This window comes from Helianthus annuus, chromosome 8 (assembly GCF_002127325.2).
Source record: "Helianthus annuus cultivar XRQ/B chromosome 8, HanXRQr2.0-SUNRISE, whole genome shotgun sequence".
In the NCBI taxonomy this organism is placed as follows: domain Eukaryota; kingdom Viridiplantae; phylum Streptophyta; class Magnoliopsida; order Asterales; family Asteraceae; genus Helianthus; species Helianthus annuus.
In genome coordinates this window covers 63704150-63731174 of record NC_035440.2, presented here as the reverse complement: position 1 = coordinate 63731174, position 27025 = coordinate 63704150, and the positions used below count along the sequence as shown (strand labels likewise).

The 27025-nt window shown below is 36.9% G+C and overlaps 2 protein-coding genes and 1 long non-coding RNA gene across 3 annotated transcripts; 2 read left to right on the top strand and 1 right to left on the bottom strand.

Moving 5' to 3' along the window:
• Window positions 1–2000: 2000 nt before the first annotated feature.
• Window positions 2001–3270, top strand: LOC118481332. The gene is made up of 2 exons (XR_004865513.1): window positions 2001–2174; window positions 2975–3270. It is a non-coding gene; the product is annotated as an uncharacterized LOC118481332 (long non-coding RNA).
• A 9631-nt stretch (window positions 3271–12901) lies between these two features.
• On the bottom strand, window positions 12902–14446 carry LOC110871152. Its single transcript, XM_022120080.2, has 5 exons — window positions 14078–14446; window positions 13957–13989; window positions 13701–13850; window positions 13580–13633; window positions 12902–13503 (listed from the first exon to the last, which is right to left on the bottom strand). The coding sequence occupies exons 1-5, from the start codon at window positions 14208–14210 to the stop codon at window positions 12998–13000; spliced, it is 876 nt and encodes a 291-aa protein (XP_021975772.1). The 5' UTR covers window positions 14211–14446; the 3' UTR covers window positions 12902–12997.
• A 4253-nt stretch (window positions 14447–18699) lies between these two features.
• Window positions 18700–19224, top strand: LOC118480980 (secreted RxLR effector protein 161-like). The gene has a single exon (XM_035976014.1). The coding sequence runs from the start codon at window positions 18700–18702 to the stop codon at window positions 19222–19224; it is 525 nt and encodes a 174-aa protein (XP_035831907.1).
• The last annotated feature ends 7801 nt before the right edge of the window (window positions 19225–27025 follow it).

The following is a 27025-nucleotide window of genomic DNA, read 5'->3' as shown; positions in this document are numbered from 1 at the left end:
GGTGTTATAGCCCTGGTGGTTACAGCCTTGGGCTCTAGGGAAGCTTTGGCCCTTGGCCAGCTCCTTCTTGATGGATCGGGGAGAGATCATGCTATCGATATCGTCCAATTCAAATTGGAGGCTGATTTGTTGGCGGATCTTTGAGCACATGTTCCAAGGACAAACATATAAGTATTCTTGTTTCGTAAATTTTATTCAATATAAAATTACATTTTACAAATATACACAAATACTTACTTGACATTGTGTAGGATGTGGAGGTGTTCACTTCAGAATCCTTAATCCTTGGCCTGATGGTCCTAATAGTTGGGTCAATAGCCAAGAAAGCTGTAATCCTCTCTCCGGTTCTAGGAAGTTTGGCGAGACATGCATGCACACACGAAATACATGAGACACACGAAATATATGTGTGAACATGGTCTAGTTCGTGTAACATATAGCCTATATTTCGTGTCTGCTTCGTCTTGTTTCGTGGTGTTTCGAGCAATGTGGTTTTAGTTTCGTGTGTAAACCTTCTGTATCACATATAAATACAGCAGGATAGGATTGATTTACGAAGGGAGAGTGTTATCGGAGTGCATTGTATTAGTCGAATCTTGTACTGAAACTCTGTCTAAATCAATACACAGAATCGTTTAAACAGTGAATCTTATTGTGTATTACATTCTCTCGCTCGGTATGTGTCGTGGCTTGGATTCCGCACTCGTTACGGCATCTGAAAGAAGAAATCATGTTCGTCCGACGATCCGTATCGGGACCTACAATGATATCCATAACGGTTTGTGTTTGTTGTGAACACTGGTTTGGGGGCAATAGTAACATCAAGGTTTGGTTATACGACTCATGTTAGTTATAACCAGGAAACTCACCAACCCTTTTGGTTGACACTATTAAGCATCGTTTTTCAGGTAAGTTATCATGCCAAGAAACGACCCTTAGGAATGCTACTCTTGGGTGAACTATTACTTGTCTTTGTATTTGTTGAACGAAATTCAAACAAATTGATGTAACGGTGACTAGACAATTTTCTTTTGTGTGTGAATGAAATTTCAATGGATGTTCCAAGTTTCTCGTAAATAGTGACTAACTTATCCGAAAGGTCACACCTTTCCACTACAATGTAGGGTGTGATATTACATTTATTTCTGACTAATTAAGAGTTGTTACTTTAAGCCGTGTGGCTCCTTCTGTTATGGAGTTATGAGTTCACAACGTCCCTGGGTACAAGTATGGTACAAAGCTATAAGGAATATCTATGGAGATGGATTTTGGGTAGACCAACCTGTACCATCTCATGTGACTGACTTTGTGGTTGTCACCTCTGTTTAGCTTATGGGTAATTTGTGACACAATACTGTTACTTTTATTATATCTGATACTGTTGTTATTAGTATTGTTACTATTTGAGCTTATTTTTCCATGCTGAGCATTTGAATCATTCTGTAAAATTAATTTTCACACAGGTTCACATGTTACTTTGGGTGGGGTGAAGAGAGAAGAATAAACCATAGGATGCTATCTATGGATCTCCGTCACTTAACTAAAATAATATGTATTTTGGATTTTAGGCCGTGAATTACCTTTTAGTTTATAACCTACAACTTATAATCAAATAAATGTAACTATGCCTTATGTCCTTGTCTATCTTTGATATTGTGACACTTCAGCTTTAATTGGGTTTGGGTGTTACAAATCATCTATCCTATTCTAATAAATAAAGAGCTTGGGTTGCCAGGTGGCACCCATGACAATCCAGAAATTTGGAGGGAACGATTTATGGATTTTTCACATTTATTATTTAAGGAATCTATTGATTCTTTAATTGTAACTACATTTATATTCCGTAAATACATGTATGACTTTTGACTTTTCCTATTATTCATCTATTCACTTTCAGTTATTCACTTTCCGTTTCACAAGGTTTTTTTTGAACGGCCTTTTTAATTAGAGAGTTAGCAATCGTTATATAATACTTAAATTGAATCTCGCTCGCTTATCACTTTCGATTAACGTGTTCCTATTTTTCATGGTTTTGGGTTATAGATAGATTTCATATTTTAAATTCAAATCCCCCTTATTTTGCTTTCAATTCGCGCTAATGGAGCTATATATGTGATCGGTGTTATCTACTGCATACGGCTTCTCTCAATTGTGATTATCGGCTTAAATTTCAGGTTAGTGTTTTTGATTTTATTGTATTAGCCAATTTCAGTTCTTTTTTTAGTGATTTTAGGTTGCGATTGTTAGAATTTTTATTGTTATTTTTATCGTTTTGATCTGGTAGAATTTGAATCTTATGCTGATATGTTATTCTGATTGTATTGATTTATCATGAGGTTAGGGTTTAAATTAATAGCATCTTATTGTTAACTGTGTTATGGTTGTATCAATCTATCATGTTGTGTTTTTGTAAACCAAAACACGCAAACACCTTCAATGTTTTTATATATTTTTCAACTATTTACTACAGCTATATGCTACTAAATCATAAATCATATTGAAGGTGAAGGTTGTAATTATTTTACTACAACTATATTATATAGATATAGTGTTTTAAGTTGTGAGTTATATAGATTTCTCATGTTATTATGAATAATGTTGCGATCTTTATTTAATTAAGGCATGATCCTCGCCTCATAATCAAGTTGAAAATGTTACAGTTTTTTATTAACCGAGGCATGGTCCTGTTGTCATAATCAGGTTGAAAATGGCATTTACATGTTTTAACAAAAAGATTATAATTAAATTAATTCACATCAGCATGTTTACCAAAATTATCGTTAAGTTAATCTATTAACTTACTTTCTTTTAACACTAAATCTTTACGGTAGACTTAAATACATAAAATAGCAATCCGTGATGAAGTATATTCTAATATCAACACAATTGGTAAGTAAATTTGTGCTACTAATATATTTGTTATTTTTGTTCATAGCACTGTTTGACCGAAACAAATTTGTTTTATGTTTTTTAGATGTTATCGGCGAAGTTTTACAGTGTTTTGAAGTGGAGTACCATATGATAAACGGCATCCGAACAAAAAATGAACGTGGAAGTCAAAGATCTAGAGTGAGACATTGATGATTCAATTGAGAGCCGATATATTCTCGTAAAAACTCAAACAGGAAGCATTGGATAAAGATGGTAAAGTTACCAACAAAACAACAAGTGTTATATACAAAGAAGTCTTTCGAGATTTGTGAGTTATAGGTATATACTTTTACATTTCAATCTTATTGGTTTTTTAATAGAAGTTTTTATTTATGCCAATTTTGAGTTGTATCTAATCTCATAATTTTGTTTTACATTCCCATATTTTAATATTTTTAATTTTTTATTGTTATTGGTACGATCGTTTTGAAATTATGTTTGTTATTGGTATGAGTATTCAATTTGCGTTACAATTTTATTAATTTTATCGTTTTTATTGTTTAACCCGTGTAATACACGGGTTACTAACCTAGTGAAATAATATATATTAATGTAGACCAATATGGCAATATCTGTTTGAAAAATACCAGCTTTAAGGGAAAAAACAAATTGAAAACATTACTAAAAAGTTGAACCCTAAACATAGTCCTTAATGGGAGTGGTTTAACCACTTGGCGGTCGTAGGCAAGCTCAAGATTCAGGATACTTTTTCAAATGACACCATTAACCAGCCTTTACCTTCTGATCTTTTGCACCTCTATTCATTTGGAGCTCTCGCCGTTTCTTTGCAAGCTTTGTGAAGAGAAAACAGAAGATCAAAGCTAATGTTGCAGGATTGGTAGAGGAACGGTGTCAATTGATATCAAATTCACTAACAAAGGATGTTAGGTTAATCTTATATTCAAATATAAATGTTTATTGAAATTTATTGCATATTGGTATCAATCGGTCTTAAACAAAACCCACAGGACTAATCAATGAATGCAAAAGGCCAGGAAAGTTTCTTGAGTTTTTACAAAATTTATTGGCACATAAACAAACCTGTGGTAATTCAGAATTTAAGTGAATACTTACTATTAAGTTCATCAAGCCACCGCTTAATACAATCAAAATTAGAACACCGAGTGATGTCAAAAGTGCATCGAAGGCAAAGCGCTCTTTGATCGGTTGGTAGTGTTAATTTTACCGCATTTGGTTTCTCGAGCTTTCCAAATCTTGCCCCTTTTGTCCACTCCGTTGACCCATATTTTATGGACCAAATGGGTAAGGTTTGGAAAGCATGAGGGCTTAAATGCGATATAAAAATTATTTGGACGAAACTCGCAAGAAGACCAAATCATTACTTTATAAGAGGAGGAGGGGTGGTCACTAGTGATAGAAATCTATCACTCACACTATCTAATCAAGTCATGCCATTGTAAGATTAAATATATTACGTATTAATATTTAATCTATAGCCATCATAATCATTTACATTATAGAGATCAAAATATATTAGAACCTATTAAATAATTAGTTGGTAATTGTTGATGGACCATATTACCCTTATTAACTAATTAGGTTTCCTCCTGGGTGCATATATAAGGAGAATTATGTGGAGGTTTAAGGGTTACTCAGTTACACAATTACACCACCCAATTAGCCATAACATCATCACGTTGACCTCCTCTCCTAACCGATACCCTTTTCGGTTTCTAAGTCCCCATCATCAGTTAGCACCCTAAGGAGGAACCAGATCACCCTGACAAAGATGTCGAACTCCATGTCGTCTTCTCTCACTGGATTCTCCACTGCCCTGTCGGCCATAACAGGTATGTTTACTGTTTTCCTTCATGCACAAACAGAACTGAACCAACATGTGGTATCAGAGCATATGTTGATTAGTCAGTTCTGTTTTCGTATCCATAATTCTGGGATTCAAACTTGGAAAACGGATTTTTGTACCTTTAAAACTATCACAGCCGTTTTCGGGTCATGAAGATGGACTCGAAATCATTGTTTTTCGGAAAAAGATTAAGCATATGCTCATTCGAAATTAACTGGGTTTATGTTTTACAACGAAATCTGTTTAGAAGTCTTAAAATTCAGGTTTCGGGTTCCAGAATTCATGTTTAATTATTTAGGGTTCATCATGTTCTTAGTTAAAATTCGAAATATCCTATAAGTTTTGGATTATGATTTGAATTGTTATATGTTTTCCTGATTTTTGATCTATTTTTTCTAATAAGGATTTTCGAAATATGTTAATAAGATAAACAATTATGATTTTCGAAATTTTATGATAAAAATAGATCAATATTATAATAGGAAACTCTATCACAATTCATAAATTTCGAATTTTCAGTTGTTATAATCATAAACAACAACTGGATCGCACAAGATCAGATCACATAAGAGATGATCTGATCGCATAAGATAATCGCACAAGGCCTTACTGATCGCACAAGCTTACTTGGGCCTTACTGATCGCACAAGTTTACTTGGGCCTTACTGATCGCACAAGTTTACTTGGGCCTTACTGATCGCACAAGTTTATTTGGGCCTTACTGATCGCACAAGTTTACTTGGGCCTTATGGATCGCACAAGGCATAATGGATCGCACAAGTTTACTTGGGCCTTATGGATCGCACAAGGCATAATGGATCGCACAAGGCATAACGGATCGCACAAGGCATAACAGATCGCACAAGACTAAAATTTTTTTTCGGCGCTCCCGCCCCGAACCCCGGAGTTCGATCCGCGCTAACGGGTAGTTTGCTATTAAATAAATGGTTTTGTAATTTACTTAGTTAATTAATCAGAATCAGATAATGTTTTGCAAAACCAGAATAGCTTAACTTGAATGAGCTTTTGATATATCATTTCTGCCCAAAGCTGACTTGATACATCTACTTATCATTCAAGTATTACGAAAGCTATGTTAAGTGTGCATCATAAGCATGAATGTTTTAATATCTGGCCAAAGCTGATTTAATTCTTTCATAGATGGCATACTTAACAAGTGCATAACTAAAGTGATTGTTCCAATTTCTGGCCAAAGCTGATTTGTTACAACCATTTTGCACATATGCTTAAATGATTACACTTCTAGCCAAAGCTGTTTTGTTTTCGTTTAAGTAGAATTTTAACTAAGTCTATTATTTTGATGTTAGTAATAGACATTATCACAGCTTCATTATGTAAAATGGTCATTATTTATGCCTGCCTTAGTTTAACGTGCCCTTAGATCACATTAGGACTTCTTCCTTAGTATCATAACTTGCTCATCTTATTTCCACTATCAGCGCCCAATCAAGGGATTCCATCTTTGACTGGTGATAACTTTGCTGCATGGAAGGATGCTCTCATGCTTACGCTTGGGCTGCTGGATTTTGATTATGCTTTAAGGGAGAATAAGCCAGCGGACCTTACCACTTAGAGTACTGCTGCTGAGCAGATACTTCATGAAAAGTGGACTAGGTGTAACCGCATGTGTCTCATGTTTATGAAGCAGTCCATAAGCAACGCTATCAGGGGAGCTATTCCTGATTCTGAAGATGCAAAAACCTACTTGGCTTCTGTGGAGGCGCAGTTCAAGGGAACGTCTAAAGCACACGCTAGTACCCTTATTCTCAAGCTGGTAACTACTAAGTATAATGGGAGGAGCGGCATTCGCGAGCACATCATGATGATGAATGACATGGCCAATAAGCTGAAGGGGCTGGAAATGGAAATCAGTGATGGTTTCCTTGTTCATTTTATCATCACTTCGCTTCCTTCGTCTTTTGAAGCATTTAAGATCAACTACAACACTCAGAAGGAAAAATGGACGATGAGTGAGCTGGTCGCCATGTGTGTACAGGAGGAAGAGCGTATGAGGATGGATCGCCATACTGATGTTGCAAACTTCACTACCTCCAACTCTAAGAAGAGGAAGAACAATTATCAGAGGAAGGATGCTTCAAAAGTCCAAAGGCCTAATCCTAATCATAATACAAGTGCACCTTCCAGCTCTAAGAACTCCTTAGGCAGTATCCGCTGCAAGTTCTGTAAAAAGACAGGACACATGCAGAAGGAATGCCCTGACTTTAAGGAGTGGCTGGCTAAGAAAGGTAACAATTATTTTATGATACTTGAGTCCTATAATTTAAGTGTTCCTGCTAATTCTTGGTGGTTTGATTCTGGTTCTATGGTTCATGTTACCAATTCTACTCAAGGATTCCTTTCAATCCGGAAGCTGGAAAGAAACCAAAGAACGCTTAAGGTTGGGGATGATCGAGAATTAGAAGTGAAGGCCATTGGAACATTACAATTAGTTATGAAAACTGGTTTATGTATTAAACTTTATGATACCTTATATGTTCCTGAGGTAACTCGGAACCTTGTATCAGGACCAAAGTTAGACATGGACGGTTTTATTGTTTCCCATGGTCATCGCAAACTCTCTATCCATTATGATTTTGTTCTTTATGGTACTGGTTTTCTAGATGGTGGTCTCTATAGATTAGAACTAGAAGATAACTTTTCCAAATCTTTGTTGTCATATAATATTAATGAATCACTCACAAAGATGGAAGAGAAACGAGACTTAGAGACTTCATCCATGTTGTGGCATCAGCGTTTAGGCCACATTTCAAAAGAACGATTAAATCGTCTTGTAAAGGATGAAGTCTTACCTCCTCTTGATTTCTCTGATTTTGGAACATGTGTCAAATGTCTTAAAGGTAAAATGACATTAGCGAATAAGAAAGGTGCCACTTGGAGCTCTAATTTATTAGAACTCATTCATACTGACATTAGTGGTCCCTACCAAATCGCTGGCATAACAGGACATACTTCATTTATCACTTTTATTGATGATTATTCTCGTTACATGTATTTGTATCTTATTAAGGAGAAATCTGAATCTCTAACAACTTTTAAAGATTATAAGGCTGAAGTTGAAAAGCAATTAGATCGTCAGATTAAAGTTGTGAGATCAGATAGAGGCGGTGAATATTATGGACGACATACTGATGTGGGTCAAGCTCCTGGTCCATTTTATGAGTTTTGTAAGGGCCAGGGGATTGTCAACCAATACACCATGCCTGGTACACCTCAGCAGAACGGTGTCGCTGAAAGAAGAAACCGTACCCTTATGAACATGGTGCGCAATATGTTAGCCAACACTAATTTGCCATTATTCCTCTGGACTGAAGCGTTAAAAGCAGCTGTTCATATACTCAATAGAGTTCCTTCTAAGTCTGTCCCTAAAACTCCTTATGAACTTTGGATAGGAAGGAAACCGAGTCTTAAATATATGAAAGTATGGGGCTGCATTGCTGAAGCAAAACTTTACAATCCTTTCCTAAGGAAACTTGACCCTAAAACAGTTACCTGTTTCTTTATCGGGTATCCTGAGAACTCTAAGGGTTATCGTTTCTATTGTCCTTCCCTTGTCACCCGTATTGTTGAGACCAAGCATGCCGCGTTCCTGGAGGATTTCAAGGTCAGTGGGAGCAGTACCAACCCTTACGAAGAATTGCAAGAAGTACAAGACGCGGGGGGGAGAGACTCGTCGCTTACCATTACTCCGATTACTCCTCTTGTACCCAATGCAATTATTACACCTGAAGCTACTGCACCAACTCCAAATTCACCTCCACAATCAGAACCCATTATACCTCATGACGAAGGCACATCAAACGCTCATAACCAAGACAACGCTGTACCCGATAATCCACTCAGGAGGTCATCCAGGCAAAGAAGGCCTCCTAATTGGGATGATTATGTTACCTACCTGACTGAAATGGATCCCGGAAAGCTCAATGATCCTATCTCTTACAATGAAGCCATTAGCAGTGATCAGTCTTCTGAATGGAATAAAGCAATGATTGATGAGCTTGAATCCATGAAGAAAAATGACGTTTGGGATTTGGTAGAATTACCCAACGGAGTCAAACCCATAGGATGCAAATGGGTGTTCAAAACAAAACTGGATCCGAATGGGAACGTTGAACGCTACAAAGCGAGATTGGTTGCAAAGGGCTACACTCAGAAAGAGGGAACTGATTATCAAGAGACGTTTTCACCTGTCTCTCGTAAAGATTCATTAAGGATCGTCATGGCCCTAGTAGCTCATTTCGATTTAGAGCTGCATCAGATGGACGTTAAAACCGCTTTCCTTAACGGAGATTTGGACGAAGATGTTTACATGAAACAACCTGAAGGCTTTAAACCTGAGGGTCAGGAGCATCTAGTCTGTAAGTTGAAGAAATCCATTTACGGGTTAAAACAAGCATCACGTCAGGGGTACCTCAAGTTTGATGAAGTCATGAAGAGGCAAGGTTTTACGACGAATCAAGTGGATCAATGCACCTACCTCAAGATGAGTGGGAGTAACTTTACTAGTCCTTTACGTAGATGATATTCTATTGGCAAGTAATAGTTTAGACATGTTGCATGAGTCGAAGCGTTTACTATCGCATAGCTTCGACATGAAGGATCTCGGAGATGCTTCTTACGTCATTGGCATCGAAATTCACCGAGATAGACACAAAGGGATTTTAGGATTGTCCCAAAGGGCCTACATAGATCGTGTCCTTACACGATACAACATGCAACAGTGCAAACCCTCCTTCGCTCCAGTAGTTAAGGGAGATGTTTTCGGTTCATTCCAGTGTCCGACAACAGAGGTTGAGAAGGAGCAAATGAGCCAGATACCTTATGCGTCAGTAGTTGGGAGCTTGATGTATGCTCAAGTCTGTACTCGCCCAGATATCGCTTATATTGCTGGAATGCTAGGCCGTTATCAGACTAATCCTGGCTTAGATCACTGGAAAGCAGCTAAGAAGGTACTTCGATATCTGCAAGGGACGAAAGACTATAAACTGACTTATAGAAGAAGTGATCATTTAGAAGTGGTGGGCTATTCTGATTCTGACTTTGCCAAATGCAAAGATGACAAGAAATCCACTTCGGGCTATATCTTTATGTTAGCAGGCGGCCTTATCTCTTGGAAGAGTCATAAACAACAGTTGACCACAACTTCCACAATGATGGCAGAGTACATTGCTGTTTATAACGCAACCTGTCATGGAATGTTGCTTAGAAATCTGGTCACTGGACTCAAAATCGTTAATTCCATTTCTAGACCATTGAAGCTTTACTGTGATAATTCAGCTGCCGTTAGTTTCTCGAACAGTAACAGTTCGACTGGAGCTGGTTTATATCTCGATACGAAATATCTATTTGTACGTGAACGTGTTGAGGAAAATAATCTTTGTATCGAGTATATTAGTACTAAGGATATGCTTGCGGATCCGATGACTAAAGGTCTCTCTCCTAAGGTTTACGAAGAACATGTTCGGAATATGGGATTTAGTAAAGACCTTATTTGAGTATATTGTACTAGCTTATGTTTTATGATTAATGAAATTTCCTCAAGTTTGATTTTGTATGTCTGTTAGAATATGTTCAACCGGTATAATGGCATATAGACAAATAAAAGTTACAAATCAAACAAAGGGCTTACGTGTATTTTGATCATGACGATTAGGTTTTAAATTAAGGCTATAGTATGATTAATGGGGGTCCTGAGTCGCATAATGATTCAACGACTGTATTTTTCTGCTATATTACTTGTTTAAGGCTAAAATGAGTGTTAACTCCTGATCAGGCTTATCTAATACTCATAGTAAATGATTACTCGGCTAAGTGGGAGAATGTAAGATTAAATATATTACGTATTAATATTTAATCTATAGCCATCATAATCATTTACATTATAGAGATCAAAATATATTAGAACCTATTAAATAATTAGTTGGTAATTGTTGATGGACCATATTACCCTTATTAACTAATTAGGTTTCCTCCTGGGTGCATATATAAGGAGAATTATGTGGAGGTTTAAGGGTTACTCAGTTACACAATTACACCACCCCATTAGCCATAACATCATCACGTTGACCTCCTCTCCTAACCGATACCCTTTTCGGTTTCTAAGTCCCCATCATCAGTTAGCACCCTAAGGAGGAACCAGATCACCCTGACAAAAATGTCGAACTCCATGTCGTCTTCTCTCACTGGATTCTCCACTGCCCTGTCGGCCATAACAGGTATGTTTACTGTTTTCCTTCATGCACAAACAGAACTGAACCAGCAACCATGTCATCACCCAATATTCTATCACTAGTGATAGAAATGTAGGGGGGGTGGTATCACTAGTGATGGAATTCTATCACTCCCAAATTTTTTTAATTTTCATTTTAAATTTATTTTAGTGGGCTGACACACTTCAGTAATTGGACCGATACACTATCTTTGACTGAAATGAATTTCTAATAGAGTAAACTGCCATTTTAGTCCCTGAGTTTTGTCTAAATTTGTCATTTTAGTCCAAACAGTTTTTTTTTTGCCTCTGGGTCCCTAACTTTTCCCTTTTGTTGCCATTTTGATCACATACACTAACTCTATCCAAAAACTCCATCTTTAACCAGGGGTATTTTGGGGATTTTCGTTTTAAATGTTTTCAATTGCCATTTTGATCCAATTTCAAAAAATCAAAAAAATTCCAAAAAATTCCAAAAAATTCTAAAAAATAATAAGAATTCTAAAAAATCATAAAAATTCAAAAAAATTCTAAAAAAAAATACAAAAAATCCGTTTCGGCGCGAACCGTTTCGAACCCGAACCGTTTCGAGCTGAACCGTTTCGACCCGTACCATTTCGACCCGAACCGTTTCGACCCGTACCGTTTCGATCCGAACCGTTTCGAGCCGAACCGTTTCGACCCGTACCGTTTCGATGCGAACCGTTTCGAGCTGAACCGTTTCGAACCGAACCGTTTCGAGCTGAACCGTTTTGACGCGAACCGTTTCGACTCATACCGTTTCGAACCGAACCTTTTCGAGCCGAACCGTTTCGAGCCGAACCGTTTCGACCCGTACCGTTTCGAGGCATGGTTCGACCCGTACCGTTTCGACCCGTACCGTTTCGAGGCACGGTTCGCGTCGAAACGATTCAGCTCGAAACGGTTCGGGTCGAAACGGTACGGGTCGAAACGGTTCGCGTCGAAACGGTTCGGGTCGAAACGGTCCGCGTCAAAACGGTTCGGCTCGAAACGGTTCGGCTCGAAACGGTTCGGCTCGAAACGGTTTGCGTCGAAACGGTACGGGTCGAAACGGTTCGGGTCGAAACGGTTCGGGTCGAAACGGTACGGGTCGAAACGGTTCGGGTCGAAACGGTACGGGTCGAAACGGTTCCGCTCGAAACGGTTCGGGTTCGAAACGGTTCAGTTCGAAACGGTTCGGGTTCGAAACGGTTCGCGCCGAAACGGATTTTTTGTATTTTTTTTAGACTTTTTTAGAATTTTTATGATTTTTTAGAATTTTTATTATTTTTTAGATTTTTTTGGAATTTTTTTTGATTTTTTGGAATTTTTTTGATTTTTTGGAATTGGATCAAAATGGCAAATTGAAAATATTTAAAACGAAAATCCCCAAAATACCCCTGGTTAAAGATGGAGTTTTTGGATGGAGTTAGTGTATGTGATTAAAATGGCAACAAAAGGGAAAAGTCAGGGACCCAGAGGCAAAAAAAAAAACTATTTGGACTAAAATGGCAAATTTGAAAAAAACTCAGGGACTAAAATGGCAATTTACTCTTTCTAATATTATACTAGCCGACAACAATTTTGATATTAAAATGTGATTGGACCAAAACAAATAATGGGCTGACAACAATTTTGATATTAAAATGTGATTGGACCAAAACAAATAATGGGCTGACACAAGATGCTTTGATGAAATAATATGATTGGGCCGATCAATTGAATGAATCAACAACCGTCCAATTTTTCAAACTTTCAACGCGTGATGGATTCAACGCGTTGAAATTATAACGCGTTATATCATGGGCGGCGACGGTGTTCGTGACGGGATCACGCGTTATGGGTAGTCCATAACGGACCACCCCGCCTGCTCTAAGTAGGGTTAGAAGGTGTTTGAGTTGGCGTGGAAAATAGAAGGTATAAAAAATTATTACTATGGACATAGACAGAGAAATCACTACTATAGACGTAGAAACATAAAGGAGTCTGTTGAATCAATCATAAATCCGATTAAGTTTCACTTGCATACAACTTGGTCTCTCAACCTCTTCATGTACTTCCGGATATGAGATTCTCAGTTCACCACTCTCGATGATTTCAGCAGTCGCCTGCTTAAGATCATATTCTTCATAGTACAGCCTTGTTCTAGCTACGACGTCACCAATCGCCTGCTGAACACCAATTTTTTTATATAGCCGCCTTATCATATCCTTTTCCTCTTTCTCCATTTCTTCACCATATATAGGTGCAGATGTCAGTTTACCGGTTACCATCAGCATATTACCCACAATAATAACCACCAGGGTTTCTTTTTCCATATCAGACACATTCACAAACACATGAAACAAGCCTGGTTCCGACTTAAATCTGAATCTGCTATACTTATACTCCCACTCAGCCATACATTCATCAGCAATGGTGTTTATCATCTTAGGAAATGTAATTTGTAACTTTGTCTTTGAAATGGTCTCACAAGAGTTCGCGTCTCCCACAAAGAGAACTGATAAACACTCAGAACAAACCACATTAACCACAACACAACCAACAAAAACAAAATAAAATGTTTATGTGCGAACCTTTTAAAACTTCAGGATTATTGGCTAAATAGCATAAGAGCAAGTCCATCAGATCTGCAAAAAACAAACAGGTAAATTAATTAAAAAAAAAGGAAACAAGAAAAATCATAAGAAACGGTACCTTTCCGGCTGAAATTCTCTAACAATTTTAACAAACAATTTCTAGCCGATTGAGATTCAGCTGACTTTTCAGGTTTTGATGGTAACTGAGACTCCAGTTCTGGACCAGAAACACAAAGCCTCGCTAATAGACTCGTATATCTAGAATAGGCTAAAACGGAAAAAAAAAAAAAAAAAAAAAAAAAAAGAAGGATAAGTAACCATATTATAACTAGGTCAGAATACATCGACCACACTGATCAACTGAATCTCATTACCATGGACATCAGCAGCGACCCAAGCAAACAGATCTGGATGTTTTGACAACAAAACAAAACTAAAATTACTACCTATCATGGGTACACAAATGGTTGAATGAAACACGGAAATCGAACGAACCTTCATAAGCTTTATTAGCTGAGGATGAAATGGTTTTCTTAAGGGTGAAATATACTGGAGATTTAGGCAATAACGATTGAGATTTTGAGGATGTCAAAATAATTTGTTTTCCAGCTTTCAGTAAAAACGCCATTTATGATGGTTTCTTTGAGAAAGAGACTGCTACGAAGAAGACGACCAGAGTTTCATCTTTCGAAGCGCAAATTGCGTAGTAAGATAGGCTTCCATGACGCAAGGTTAGTTAACACATTTGATCTATGTATAATTTATGTAAAACGAGGTTTATCATCCAAACGAAATTCAAAATTCAAATAAAACCTTATAAATTTGTTATGAGTTGATATAATGTTCTTCCACTTAATTGTGTACACCGATAGGAAATACCCCATAAAAAATATAATAACTAAGGGTGTACGGGGCACTATGCGGGGTGGGATGCGGTGACTCAAGTCCCCGAGCGGGAACATCGCCGCCATCACCGCGGGGACCGAAATCGGTGAGCAAGATCGGTGTGTATTCACCGATGAGGGGATCGAGGTTAAACGGCTATATAGCCGTTATACATTAAAAAAAAATTCTAACCCCTATAAATACTACCTCTTTAATCATTTTATTTTTCAAACCCAAAACAACTCTCACCCATTCATATCATCTAATTTTTTAACCAAACTTTAAAAAAAATGGATTCCAAGTTCCCGTTTTTTCTCCCCTACCCGACTTTCCCGACGATGAAGATTCATCGTCAAGCGATGGTAGTTTAATTTTCTTCCAAAATCTCATCCAAAGCGGAGCTACTAGACACGACATCGTCTGGTAAAAAAAACATTGTCCGCCGAGATCGTGTGGGAGGCCACGAAACACTCATGGCCGATTATTTTGTCGAAAATCCAAAATTTAATGCCGCTATTTTTCGTCAGAGGTTCCGTATGTCCAAGTCTTTGTTCCTAAAAATTGTTAGTGACGTGGAAGTGAACAACGAGTGGTTTCAAGAGGGCTTGGACGGGATAATGAAGAAAAGTTTCACGCCGTTGCAAAAGGTTACTTCTGCGATTAAACAACTTGCAACCGGTAACCCACCAGACGAAAACGACGAGTATTTGAATATGGCTGAAAGGACCTCTCGTGAGTGCCTTGAATATTTCTGCGAGACGGTCTGTAAAATGTATGGCGGTGAATTTTACGTAGACCAACGAGCCACGACGTTGCGCTATTGTATCAGGCTCATGAGTAGAGACATCACCTACCTGGTATGTTGGGTAGTCTGGATTGTACACACTTCGTCTGGAGAATGTGCCCCACAGAATTGTGTGGACAATATATGAGAGGCGATCATCAATACCCGACAATTATGTTAGAGGTGGTGGCGTCTCATGATTTGTGGGTTTGGCATGCTTTTTGTGGCCCGGCGGGTTCACAAAACGACATCAACGTGCTCCAACAATCTCCGTTATTTCTTACTCAACGAAACGGAACGACGCCAAATTGTCCATTTCAGGTGAACGACCACTTATAATTAAAATTATATAAATAAATATTTAAACTGAAATTTTAATGATTTTTGTTAGTTTTGGTTAGTTAAACTAACTCAGTTAGTGAAAACGCAGTTGAATCAGCTAACTGGGTTAATTTTATCAAAGGGCAGCACTAACTGAGTTAGAAAACTCAGTTAGTGACTAACCCAGTTAGTCAGACTAACTGTTAGTAAAAAAGGGGGTCTCCTGGGTGAGAACCGGCCCTTGTGCGGTTCGAACCCGGGTCTCTCGCCTCACAAACACACGCACTAACCACTCGGCCGGGCATGCCACATCCGACCTATATCCGAATTAAATTGTATTTAACATCACATTAAATACGCGGAATTTGAATTTAACCGCCCAAACCATCCGTCTTCTCCGACTGTTGACATGGTGACCGGAAAAGTCGACCCTTCGTGTCTGAAACCGATGTCTTGCTTCTTTATAATCACGACCAAGCCTCAACAATCGGTTCTTTCACCCCCGATCCCCGAAGCAAGCCGTAACCGACTCGCGTCTTCGTCCACGTCTTCGCCGGAATCCTACACCACCACCGGAGCCACCACGTGTTCGTCGACCAACTGTCGATTCCGGTACCAAATCTCGTTCTTTTTCTGATTCGTTGATATTTTCAGTTTTTCTGCAATTATTATTATTATTATTATTATTATTATTATTATTATTATTATTAATATCATGTTTATTATTATTAAATTTAATTACTAATCTAAATTATTGATAATCAGGTTTATTTATTAATATTAATCAAATATATAAAATAATTCCGAATAATTATTAATTGTATAAATCAGATTTATTTATATAAAAAAATCAGAATTTTTCTTTAACTAATCAGGAATATTATTAATATTATTAATCAGATATATCAATAATATTATTATTATTGTTAATAATCAGGATTTTATTTAATATTATTATCAGAATTGTTTATATAAATATCAGAATTTTTATTTTATAATCAGGATTATTATACTTATTAATCAGAAATATTATTAATATTAATAATCAGATTTATAAATAATTTTAAACCAGATGTTTATAACAGGAAATTTATTTCCTATTTCTTTTTAATAACCAGAATTCTACAACAAAATAATCAGATTAATTTTTTTTTATTTTCAGAATTTTTATAAAATCAGAATTAATTGACAGAATTATTATTTAAATTATTATTTAAATCCGAATTATTATTCTTTATTTATTCAGATTTATTATTTTATATAATCAGATTTATTATTTTATCTAAATCAAAATTATCATATAATAAACAGATTTTCTATTTTATGTAGATTAGAATTATTATTATTTATATATAATAATCAGATTTATTGTTTTAAATCAGAATTATTAATCTATATTATTAATATTAATAATAATCAGAATTATTACTTTATATATATCAGAATTATTATTTTTAAATACATAATAATCAGGAATTTTTATTTATATAATCCAGAATTTTAATAATAATATTTATAATACTTTGGTAAAATCAGAAATATTATTTTAATAGTATATAAAAATCAGTATTTATTTTTACTCACTTATTTATAAATAAATTGACATGTATTTCATTAAATACAAAATATAAAAAAATGAGACATATGATTATTATTTTAGAAATGTTAATATTATTTTATAAGTGCCTTGTTATTTAAATAATCTCTAAATTCCCAATATTTAACAATCCTCAAAATTAATAAGGTAAATCTCTTGTGCACATTCTCTTGGGCAATCCCTTGATTCTTAATCTTTTCCAAGAAAAACGCAACGCAACCTAAGGTGAGTATACATGACCCATTTTCTATTTTATCACATTTTGGGTGCTGTATGCATTTCTATATCAAACACACTATGTTAAACATTTTTGCACTATCAATCCACATTTCATGTGAATCTATTTGACTCATGTTAATCACGTTATGCTACTGTTAAACATTTATGACTGTGTGTTCATTAACTTTGCAAGCCTCCCCTAACAATGGCAGCGCTGTAGGTTGAGAAACGCCCCTCCCATAATATTATGGGTATTGTTAGGTTTATTCTATGTTACTCATTTACCACCCTTCTAGGGTTAGGCTATGTTAATTGCGTTAAACTTTGGTTTGAACACATAGATATCATCGTTACGAGTATAACTGTTAATATGAAATCATGTAGTCACGTGGATTTGAGCATGTTAAACTATTTCAAACATATTATACTATATTCAAACTTGTATACTCGCCAACATGTTTTGTTGACTTTATTTTAAATGCATACTGCAGGATGAGGAAGTCAAGATTTGAAGAAATGAATAGGATGGCCTAGAAACCCACTTTTGAAATAAACTATGTTTAATGTTTGTTATTTCCTTTTATGACAATGTATGAAACTTTGCAATTTTAATAAATGAAATTTAATTATATTGTCACATGTAGTGTTATGATGTTTTGAGCAATTTGTTCGTCTCATCCCGATGTTTCCGCCATCGGTTGGGATGTGACAGTCTGACACTTTCTCTCCTCATTAATTGTAATTCGCAATTACAATTAATGCGCCTGTAGTACTTTGGGCATGCCCCCGTGGTGAGCAATAGAAGCTTCTACAGGTTTGTCTTTTCTGCTGCTTCTTGGTCATGGCCCCGTGCTCGCTGAGCACGGGGCGTGTTCAGTCTTCTGCCTTCTCTGTTTTGCTTGGGAGGATGCTGTCGAGGGGTCGGGCAATCCACTTTTGTTCCTTTTCTTGTATTTATGTTAGATTTAGCTGCCTTTTTGCTTCTTTTGTTAATTTGAGCTCATTTAATCCTGAAAATACAAAAGGAAGACAAAAACACACTTTTTCCAACATTAGTACTTAAAAAGGGTTAGTTTTATGCCTCATTTAATGTAATTTATATGATGCATTTTACACACATCACTTATCATTCGGAGTGATGATAATATGATCAAATCAACTCAAGACATGTTGAAAGCGAGGTTTGACATGAAAGACATGGGCCTAGCGGATGTGATTCTTGGAGTAAAAATCACTAGAACCCAAAATGGTCTTGTATTGAGTCAATCTCACTCCGTAGACAAGATCCTTGGGAAATTCAAGTCTGACGATATGACTATAGCTCAAACTCCAACTGATAACACCCAACGTCTACGGAAAAATCGAGGCGAGAGTGTTGCTCAGTTAGAGTACTCAAGGATCATTGGTAGTCTCATGTATCTAAGTACATGTCCTAGACCTGACTTAGCATATGCTGTGAGTAGGCTAAGTAGATACACCAGTAATCCAAGTTCGGATCATTGGAAAGCTATCACAAGAGTGCTTAGATACATAAGATACATAAGAGATTACGGATTACACTATAACCGTGATCCAGCGGTGATCGAAGGATACACTGATGCGAACTGGATATCGGATATAAAAGATCACAGATCGACAAGTGGATATGTGTTTACACTTGCGGGAGCGGCTATAGCTTGGAAGTCATCTAAGCAAACTGTTATAGCTAGATCCACGATGGAATCTGAGTTTGTCGCTTTGGATAAAAGCGGGGAAGAGGCAGAATGGTTACGTCAATTTGTGGAAGATAGTCAAAGATGGCCAAAGCCTTTTGTCGGCGCTTTGCATACATTGTGACAATCAATCGGTGATTGTTAGAGCTCAAAGCTCAATGTACATTGGCAGATCAAGGCACATTCGATGTAGACACAACACGGTACGACAACTAATCTCAACGAGTGTTATCTCAATTGACTATGTTAGGTCAAAGGAGAACATTGCAGACCCGTTAACAAAAGGCTTAAGCAGAGATTTAGTTTATAAGTCGTCAAGAGGAATGGGAGTAAAGCCCATAGAAAAAGGGAATATGAGGGAAACCTAACCTAGTTGACTGGAGACCCCAAGATCTAGGTCCAATAGGACAACTTAATCTTAAACCCAAAGGGAGACACTGTGGGGGGTGCCCCAAAATTAATAAAGGGAGTTATATACTTCCTAGTCCATTCCAATCAGTGACATGGAGGAAGGTTAAGTATGTTGAGGTTAAGGATCTGAGTAAATCTAAATTAACCATGAAGCTTTTAATGATTCAAAGGAATCACCTATGTTAGAGAGAAGTAGGGTTGCTTCGAATGGATTTATGGGGATGCGCAAATCCTAGAGCTCTCGCAGAACCAAGAAAGTGTTCCGTGACCTTAAATGGACACAACCATGAGGACTTGACTAAACCAGGGAGAGTATTGTGTGAATGTATATGGTACAAAAATGGAGGATTGTTCAAAGACACGGCGTCTACAAGACCCTAGGAGGCTAAGTATACTTCACAAAAAAAGGTTCAAAGGCTACACCTACATATCTTGTAATACTTAACTGTTGAATGTGTATCGTTGAAACTTGATAGATCGATTTCTATTCATGTAGGGGATTGTTAGATATTTTGTGAAAATAGCAACTTTCACATATAGAAAATGTATTTTTCCTATTTTCGGACTAGAAATAAATATAAGAAACTGAGGGGTTTTATATATTTATTTGTGGGTTTGTGTTCTATGTTGGAAGAGCTTCGCAATGAACTCAACCGCATCCAAAACGGAGCTAAGATGAATGAGATATCGATGCTCAAAGTTTGGTGTTTGAAACATTGAATGTTGAAATAATGGGAAAGTGGCACCTTGTCCCACATAGGAGGAGAGATCAAACTTAAATTGGTATTTAAGTGGGAACACTCCATGCTTATTGTTTCATGGAAGCACACACTAGTGTACTCGTGAAGGGTACGGAGCACCCTAACTTGCACACGTGCACGCGCGTGGCGTGGGCGATGGGCGCACTTTGTACTTTGCACTCTGCATGCTCGCGGCTCGCAACGCCGCGGGCCGGTTAAGAGTCACCTTTGTATTTTTGACCGCATGGGTGTGGGGAAGCACAGGGGGTGCAAGGACCAAGGGGCAGGTTAACCTTGGCTGATGACCCAGGTGGGTCTGCGCTAGGGCTGGCATAACAGGTTAACCCAATTTGTTAAGACACGAACACGATAAGACACGAATCCGAAACACGTAAACACGAAACGACACGAAATCTTACCTAGCCAGATTTTTGAAACACGAACACGAACCTGTTAAATAACAGGTTACACGAAACAACCTGTTAAGAAACGAAAAAATTACCAACATATAATACGACATGTTTAAGACACGAACACGACCTGTTAAGACACGAACACGACCTGTTTAAGACACGAACACGACCGAATTGGGGAAGCTATGAACCGGATTGGGAATGGTGGTGTTTGTGGGAGAGATTTTAAAATTAGGGTTTGGATTGTTGAAAAAGAACCACGTGTGTTTGTGTATAATTCATCCTAGGTCCCACAACTAATTACCCCATGTCCACACCCACATATAATATTTTTTTAATTTTTAACTATTAACATGTACTTAACGCGTCTTAACAGGTTAACGGGTTATAACCTGTTTAGACATGAAACCTGTTAAGGTCTTATCGTGTCGACCTGTTTTAGACACGAAACATGTTAAGGTCAAACATGAAACATGATAACTTTATGTAGGTTCTTGTTGATTTATCGTGTTCATGTCAGAATTGCCAGCCCTAGTTTGCGCGCAGTGGCGCATGACGTGGTAGGCGAGCGCACCGGTGCATGGAGCATGACCAGACTGGTCTATGCACTGGTGCGTGGACGCAGCGCACCAAAGTGAGCCAATATGGCGCGACTGTGTGGCGTGATCGTATAGGTTCACTAGTGACGTGGTGCACGCACGCATGAGTGCTGCAGACCTGTGTGCGCATGAAAGTGAGCCAAAATGGCGCACGTGCAACAAAGTGCCTATCTCGCACGCGCGTGCTCTGAAGCTTCCAGACTTTAATGACAGAGCATTTTCATTTCAACTTTTGAAACATACGAGTCAACGATTTTGACTGAGCATTAAATGATGAATTAAAGTGCATTGAAGACGTTTGATGCAATTAAATTCTTCCTTTTAATTCATTTTTCGGTTTCATCCAAACTTGTAGTATAAATATGGAGAAAGCCATCTACAGAAGACACACCGATAACACCAACAACGAATGCTATCAATTCTCTGCAGATTTCTGTTCTTGTTCTTTCTAGTTTCGGGGTACACCTTCGGGTTTTTCGTCAGATTTAGGACCTAGATTTAAGTCCAACACCAATGTTATACTAAATCCCAAGTGGGAAAACAAGGATATTCATTAATGTCTTCCGGAAAAAATACTAGCTCTAAAAGTGTCCGATTTGGACCATAACTAACACTTTGTCCGCAAAATTCAACACTTACTAGTTTATACAATATTTAGAAATGATATTTAACGTCATAAAAACCATAAAAAGTATCGGGAATATTATCAAAGTACATAAGCACTTCATACCATACAAACTTCATAACTTAACATCTTAATGACCCGTTAACGAATCTACGACCGACCAAGTATCCGAACTACAACTAGACATATTATATGAACTACTTGACATTATTTCGGTGTCATGACGCTAGTTGAGGCCGTTAAACATCTCGAAACACTTAGAAGCCCCTATATACAATTACCACCTGACTAAATCACTTGATTCCTAACTAAATTCTTAACTACCATTCAACCCTAGCTAATACCCCCCCCCCTCCCTCAATTGACGGTCAAAACATGGGGCCCGCATGTCCCCATGTTGTCTCATGTTAAGAATAATGGCATGGTGGTTATTAGGAATATTTAGTGGATGAAAGATTTGCAAGGAGTTGTAACACCACCTTATCCCCAACATTTCTCACAACTTCCCAACACTAGATTCAAAACACCATCTTCCTCCTCTCTTCTCTCTACCTACGTCCACAACCACCTCCATATTTTGTTCACCTTACAACCATTTCAAGCTTACACAAAGGTGTCTCAAAGCAATCTAAGAAGGTGTCAAACACTAGAAGATCAAGGACCTCACTAATGAGCTTTTATCCATCACTTTTCTTCTTCATCTTCATACTTGTTGATACCTAGCCTTGTGCTAGTTGTAAGTCTCCTAAATCACTCATTTTACTTCTTGTAGTATGTAGATTTCATATGTACAAGTTAGACCATCAAGAACCTTCACTTTAAAAAGATGAACAAAGTAATATAATCTAAAGAAAGTAAATATTTTTTAGAGTTAATTGCTCGGATGGTCCCTGTGGTTTCAAGTTTTTTCACGTTTAGTCCCCACCTTTTGAAAATAGCAGGTATGCTCCCTATGATTTATCATTTTGTTACTCGGATAGTCCCTGAGTAAATGTCAGTTCGTTTGGAAATAACATGTACGCTCCCTATGGTTTGTCATTTTGTTACTTGGATAGTCCCCAGAGTAAATGTTGGGGGACTATCCGAGTAACAAAATAACAAACCATAGGGAGCATACATGTTATTTTCAAAAGGTAGGGACTAAACGTGAAAAAACTTGAAACCACAGGGACCATCCGAGCAATTAACTCTATTTTTTATGTTGTTTTGAAGTTGTCTAGTTGCTAGATTGTGTTGATGATGAAATGTGTTACATGTACACTTGGTAGATTATGTTTAAAGAAAAATCTAGCAAGTATACAAACGAATCTTAAAAATATTATTTTTAAGAAATATAATTTTGGGAGACATAAAAATCATAAGAAATGATTTTAGTCGCCAAATACAAAATAACATGGGTATTTATACGTAAATACATGTATACTTATCTAAGTATACACTTAGTGAAAATATAATATATTCAAAGTATTCATACAAGTATATTTATACTAAAATAATATTGGAAATATTATTTAACATAATTATACATCTACTTTGACTTGGTCAAAGCTACACAAAGACAAGAATACATAAAATATTATAAGTATACATATACAAGAACAAGTTAAAAATATATTATTTTTAACATCCATCGAACTTGGATTATTTATATATTTACTTGGATATATATATATATATATATATATATATAGGTAGAGGATCCTGTAAAAAGTGCTCAAAGTGTGAGAAGTGTAAGAAGTGTATTATAACACTATATATAATACTATATAACACCATATAAACACCGTATAACAATATGTAACAACATATAATACTATATAACACTATGTAACACTATATATCATTATATAACAAATATAACACTATACATCTATCATAGACATGTTATCAGACAACCTATAGTGTTATATTTGTTATATAATGATATATAGTGTTACATAGTGTTATATGGTATTATATGGTGTTACATATTGTTATACGGTGTTTATATGGTGTTATATAGTATTATATATAGTGTTATAATACACTTCTTACACTTCTCACACTTTAGGCCCTTTTTACACTATCCTTACCCTATATATATATATATATATATATATACATACACTTGGAAGGTGATCCAAGATCATATTAAACAAGAAAATATATTCTAAGAAGATATAATATATCCAATAACGTCGTTAACGAGACAAACGTGTGAGACCCAACTACAAGGGGCTCGGCCATACACATGTCGTGGACACGTATATAACACTCGTGCGAGGCACGAGGTCACAAGAGGGCTATGCACGTTCATACAGCTCACAAATATACAAAAATATATATTTTGGGAAATATATATTAAGAATGTAGAAATTTATCCATCTAAAACATAGTTCAATAAACAATAATCCCATACAACTTCATACAAGTCCTAATACACATTCAAGATGGATGACTTATACATAGTTATCAAAAGCCTAAGCGGCTAACGAATTTAGGATAGTTGTAGGTTGTCTCACAAACGAGGAAAACGCATTTGATTTCTAGCAGCTTACGCACGGACGCATTCAGTGAGTTCATGTCCCCCGTTTTATACACTTTCTAGTTTTTTTTTTAACTTTCGGGGGAGATACATGTACAAGTGGTATGATAATCTAGGAAATGAAAAAACTTAGATCATGTACGAATAGGGTTGTTCTTAAGCACCATTAATCACATTTAGACCGAGGAACGGAAGGGGTGTAGATCTACTGGGTTTTGGCATGCCCCACTGATGGTCCATGGGACCCACATGGAAGAGTGCTTTTGTGTCCCAGTTGAAGGTAATCGACACCAAATTCGTCAAGGGTTGGATTGCTTCCTATGTCGTCACACATATTAATGTCTTAGCTAAACTTTAATGATCAACAATTTTGTTGGTGCACTTACGTCTGTCGACTACGTCTTACATCGAGTCTTAGAGTTAGATAGTTTAGATATGGCACGAAATCCTAGAAACTTGAGATTGTATAGGTTCGCTTATGTGTCACAAGTTAGGTTCGCTTATGTGTTAAAGTTAAATTAGGTTCGCTTATATGTCAGGTTGTAGATCCGCTTATATGGCACTGATATAGGTTCGCTTATACGGTCATGTCCGTATAAGCGGAACCTGGTGGCTATATATAGTGGACATTCAAGCGAACCTAAACACATAGTTGAGGTGTTTTCTTCCGGTGAGCCACGAAGTGCTGCCGAAGTGCTGTCAAAACGTGTACTCGTGTTATTGATTAATACAACAGCAATATTAAAGTGAATGTGACTGAAATAGCACCAAATCATTAGTTTCCGCCTCTTGATTTGGATAGGAATTCTTCTGATCGACTCAAACAGGGCCGAACACGATCCTACAATTGGTATCAGAGCTCAGGAGGAGGAGTTCTTGCCATTTTAGCTGCATTTCATCTATTTTTCTTCACTTTCTTCAAATTTTAAAATTTTTTCACGGTAAAATCAGCTCAAAATCACACACTACACTCGGAATCATGTATTAGTAAACCCTTGAAGTTTTCAGATCTAAAATCGACCTAGAAAGTAGGATTTTAAGGGGTTCGCTTATTCGAACTTGTGTAAAAGGTGACATCAGCAAACTCGTTCGCTTCAAAGTACAGGGTTGGTTCGCTTTTGTGGACATCATTTGAGTAGGTTCGCTCGAAATTATCAGACTGGTCCGCTTCAGTTTTACCAAATTTGTAGTTCCGCTTGAAAGATCCGCTTCAAGGGACAATAAGTTCGCTTCAGTGACATCTAAGTCTGATAGTTCCGCTTCAAGGTTCCTGTAACACTCTGGTTACTATTTAACGGTTTTTTTTATATATAAATACCAACAATTAGATGTGTAATTAAGTTTACACATACTATGAAAATACGAGTTTATTAAAACTTTTACAAATCATAAGTTATTCAACATAAGTGATCGAATTTGTCGTTTAAAAATTTACGACGAGGAAATGTGCGGAAGCATGTATCTTTATCGTGTTCGGTCCTTCGATGAGCTTGATCGTCTTCCGGCATCCAAAAAGAACCTACATTTCATCAACATGAAATGCTTTAGTCATACGGGAATTGTAATAGGTCTAAACAAATCCGGTAATAATAATGGAAGGAAAAAGAATCCCAACGTTAAACTTTTGATCTCAAAACATGAATTTCCAACTAGCCTCCACCGTAACTTACGGTGGCACCGTAAGTTACGGTGGCCCCTGGTGTGACATGCCCCTACCGTAAATCAGTAGGGGGCTGCCGTAAAGCCTTCAGCTCCACCGTAACTTACGGTGGCACCGTAAGTTACGGTGGCCCCTGCATTCCAGCTTTCCTATTTTGCCGTTTATTTGCACAAAAACTTTCGTATCTTTCAAACCGCTTATCCCATCTTCACCTACGGTCAAAACCATGTAAATAATTAGTTTTGACACTTTAATAATCGAGTATAAACAAGTTCCGTGCTTAACGTAACAAAACAAGAAATCATTTTTGTTTTGTTTTCAGCCCTTCACCCGGCCGTGTCAAAAAGTCACCCGGCCGTGTCAGTTAACATATATTTTTCACAGCCCAGCCACCCGGCCGTGTCAAAAAGTCACCCGCCCGTGTCAACTCTGCACGTCTATTTTTCATTAGTTCTTACGGAAATGGACATAACTCTCTCGTTTTTAATCCGTTTTACACGATTCTTTTTTCCTACGCGTCCGTAATTTAATTCTCCATCATATGGAGTTAAAATCCGACATCCGGATTAACAAAAATTTAAGACTTTTAAGTCTTCGGCTTATTACCATTTTTACCAAATTTTGACCCGTTCGCGATTTTATCACACAAACATGTTTACTTGATCCATAAACTCATGGAATCATAATTTCAATATTTCCTATCAAATAATTCATAGATCATGGGTTTCTTACTTAGTTAGAACCCGTTTACGTTCAAGTGCTTATTTTGACCCGTTAAGGTATTTAAGCACTTTAAAGCTTAAAGTCGCTTTCATTCATTCCTAGCGTTATATACAACATTCTTATCAAGTAATCTTCCACCACAACTATAATTGTGGTGGACTTAAAAAGATGATCTATATAATCCGAGTTTTTCTCGTCCGATTGCTAATTTATGGCAAAGACTCATATAG

What these genes read in the sequence shown, in the direction of transcription:
- LOC110871152 (XM_022120080.2), bottom strand. Translation starts at nt 14,210, where the DNA reads ATGGCGTTTTTACTGAAAGCTGGAAAACAAATTATTTTGACATCCTCA. An exon ending in AGCTAATAAAGCTTATGAAG is followed by an intron (nt 13,990 to 14,077) that starts GTTCGTTCGATT and finishes CAAAACATCCAG; the next exon opens with ATCTGTTTGCTTGGGTCGCT. An exon ending in TAATCCTGAAGTTTTAAAAG is followed by an intron (nt 13,504 to 13,579) that starts GTTCGCACATAA and finishes AGTGTTTATCAG; the next exon opens with TTCTCTTTGTGGGAGACGCG.
- LOC118480980 (XM_035976014.1), top strand. Translation starts at nt 18,700, where the DNA reads ATGACTATAGCTCAAACTCCAACTGATAACACCCAACGTCTACGGAAA.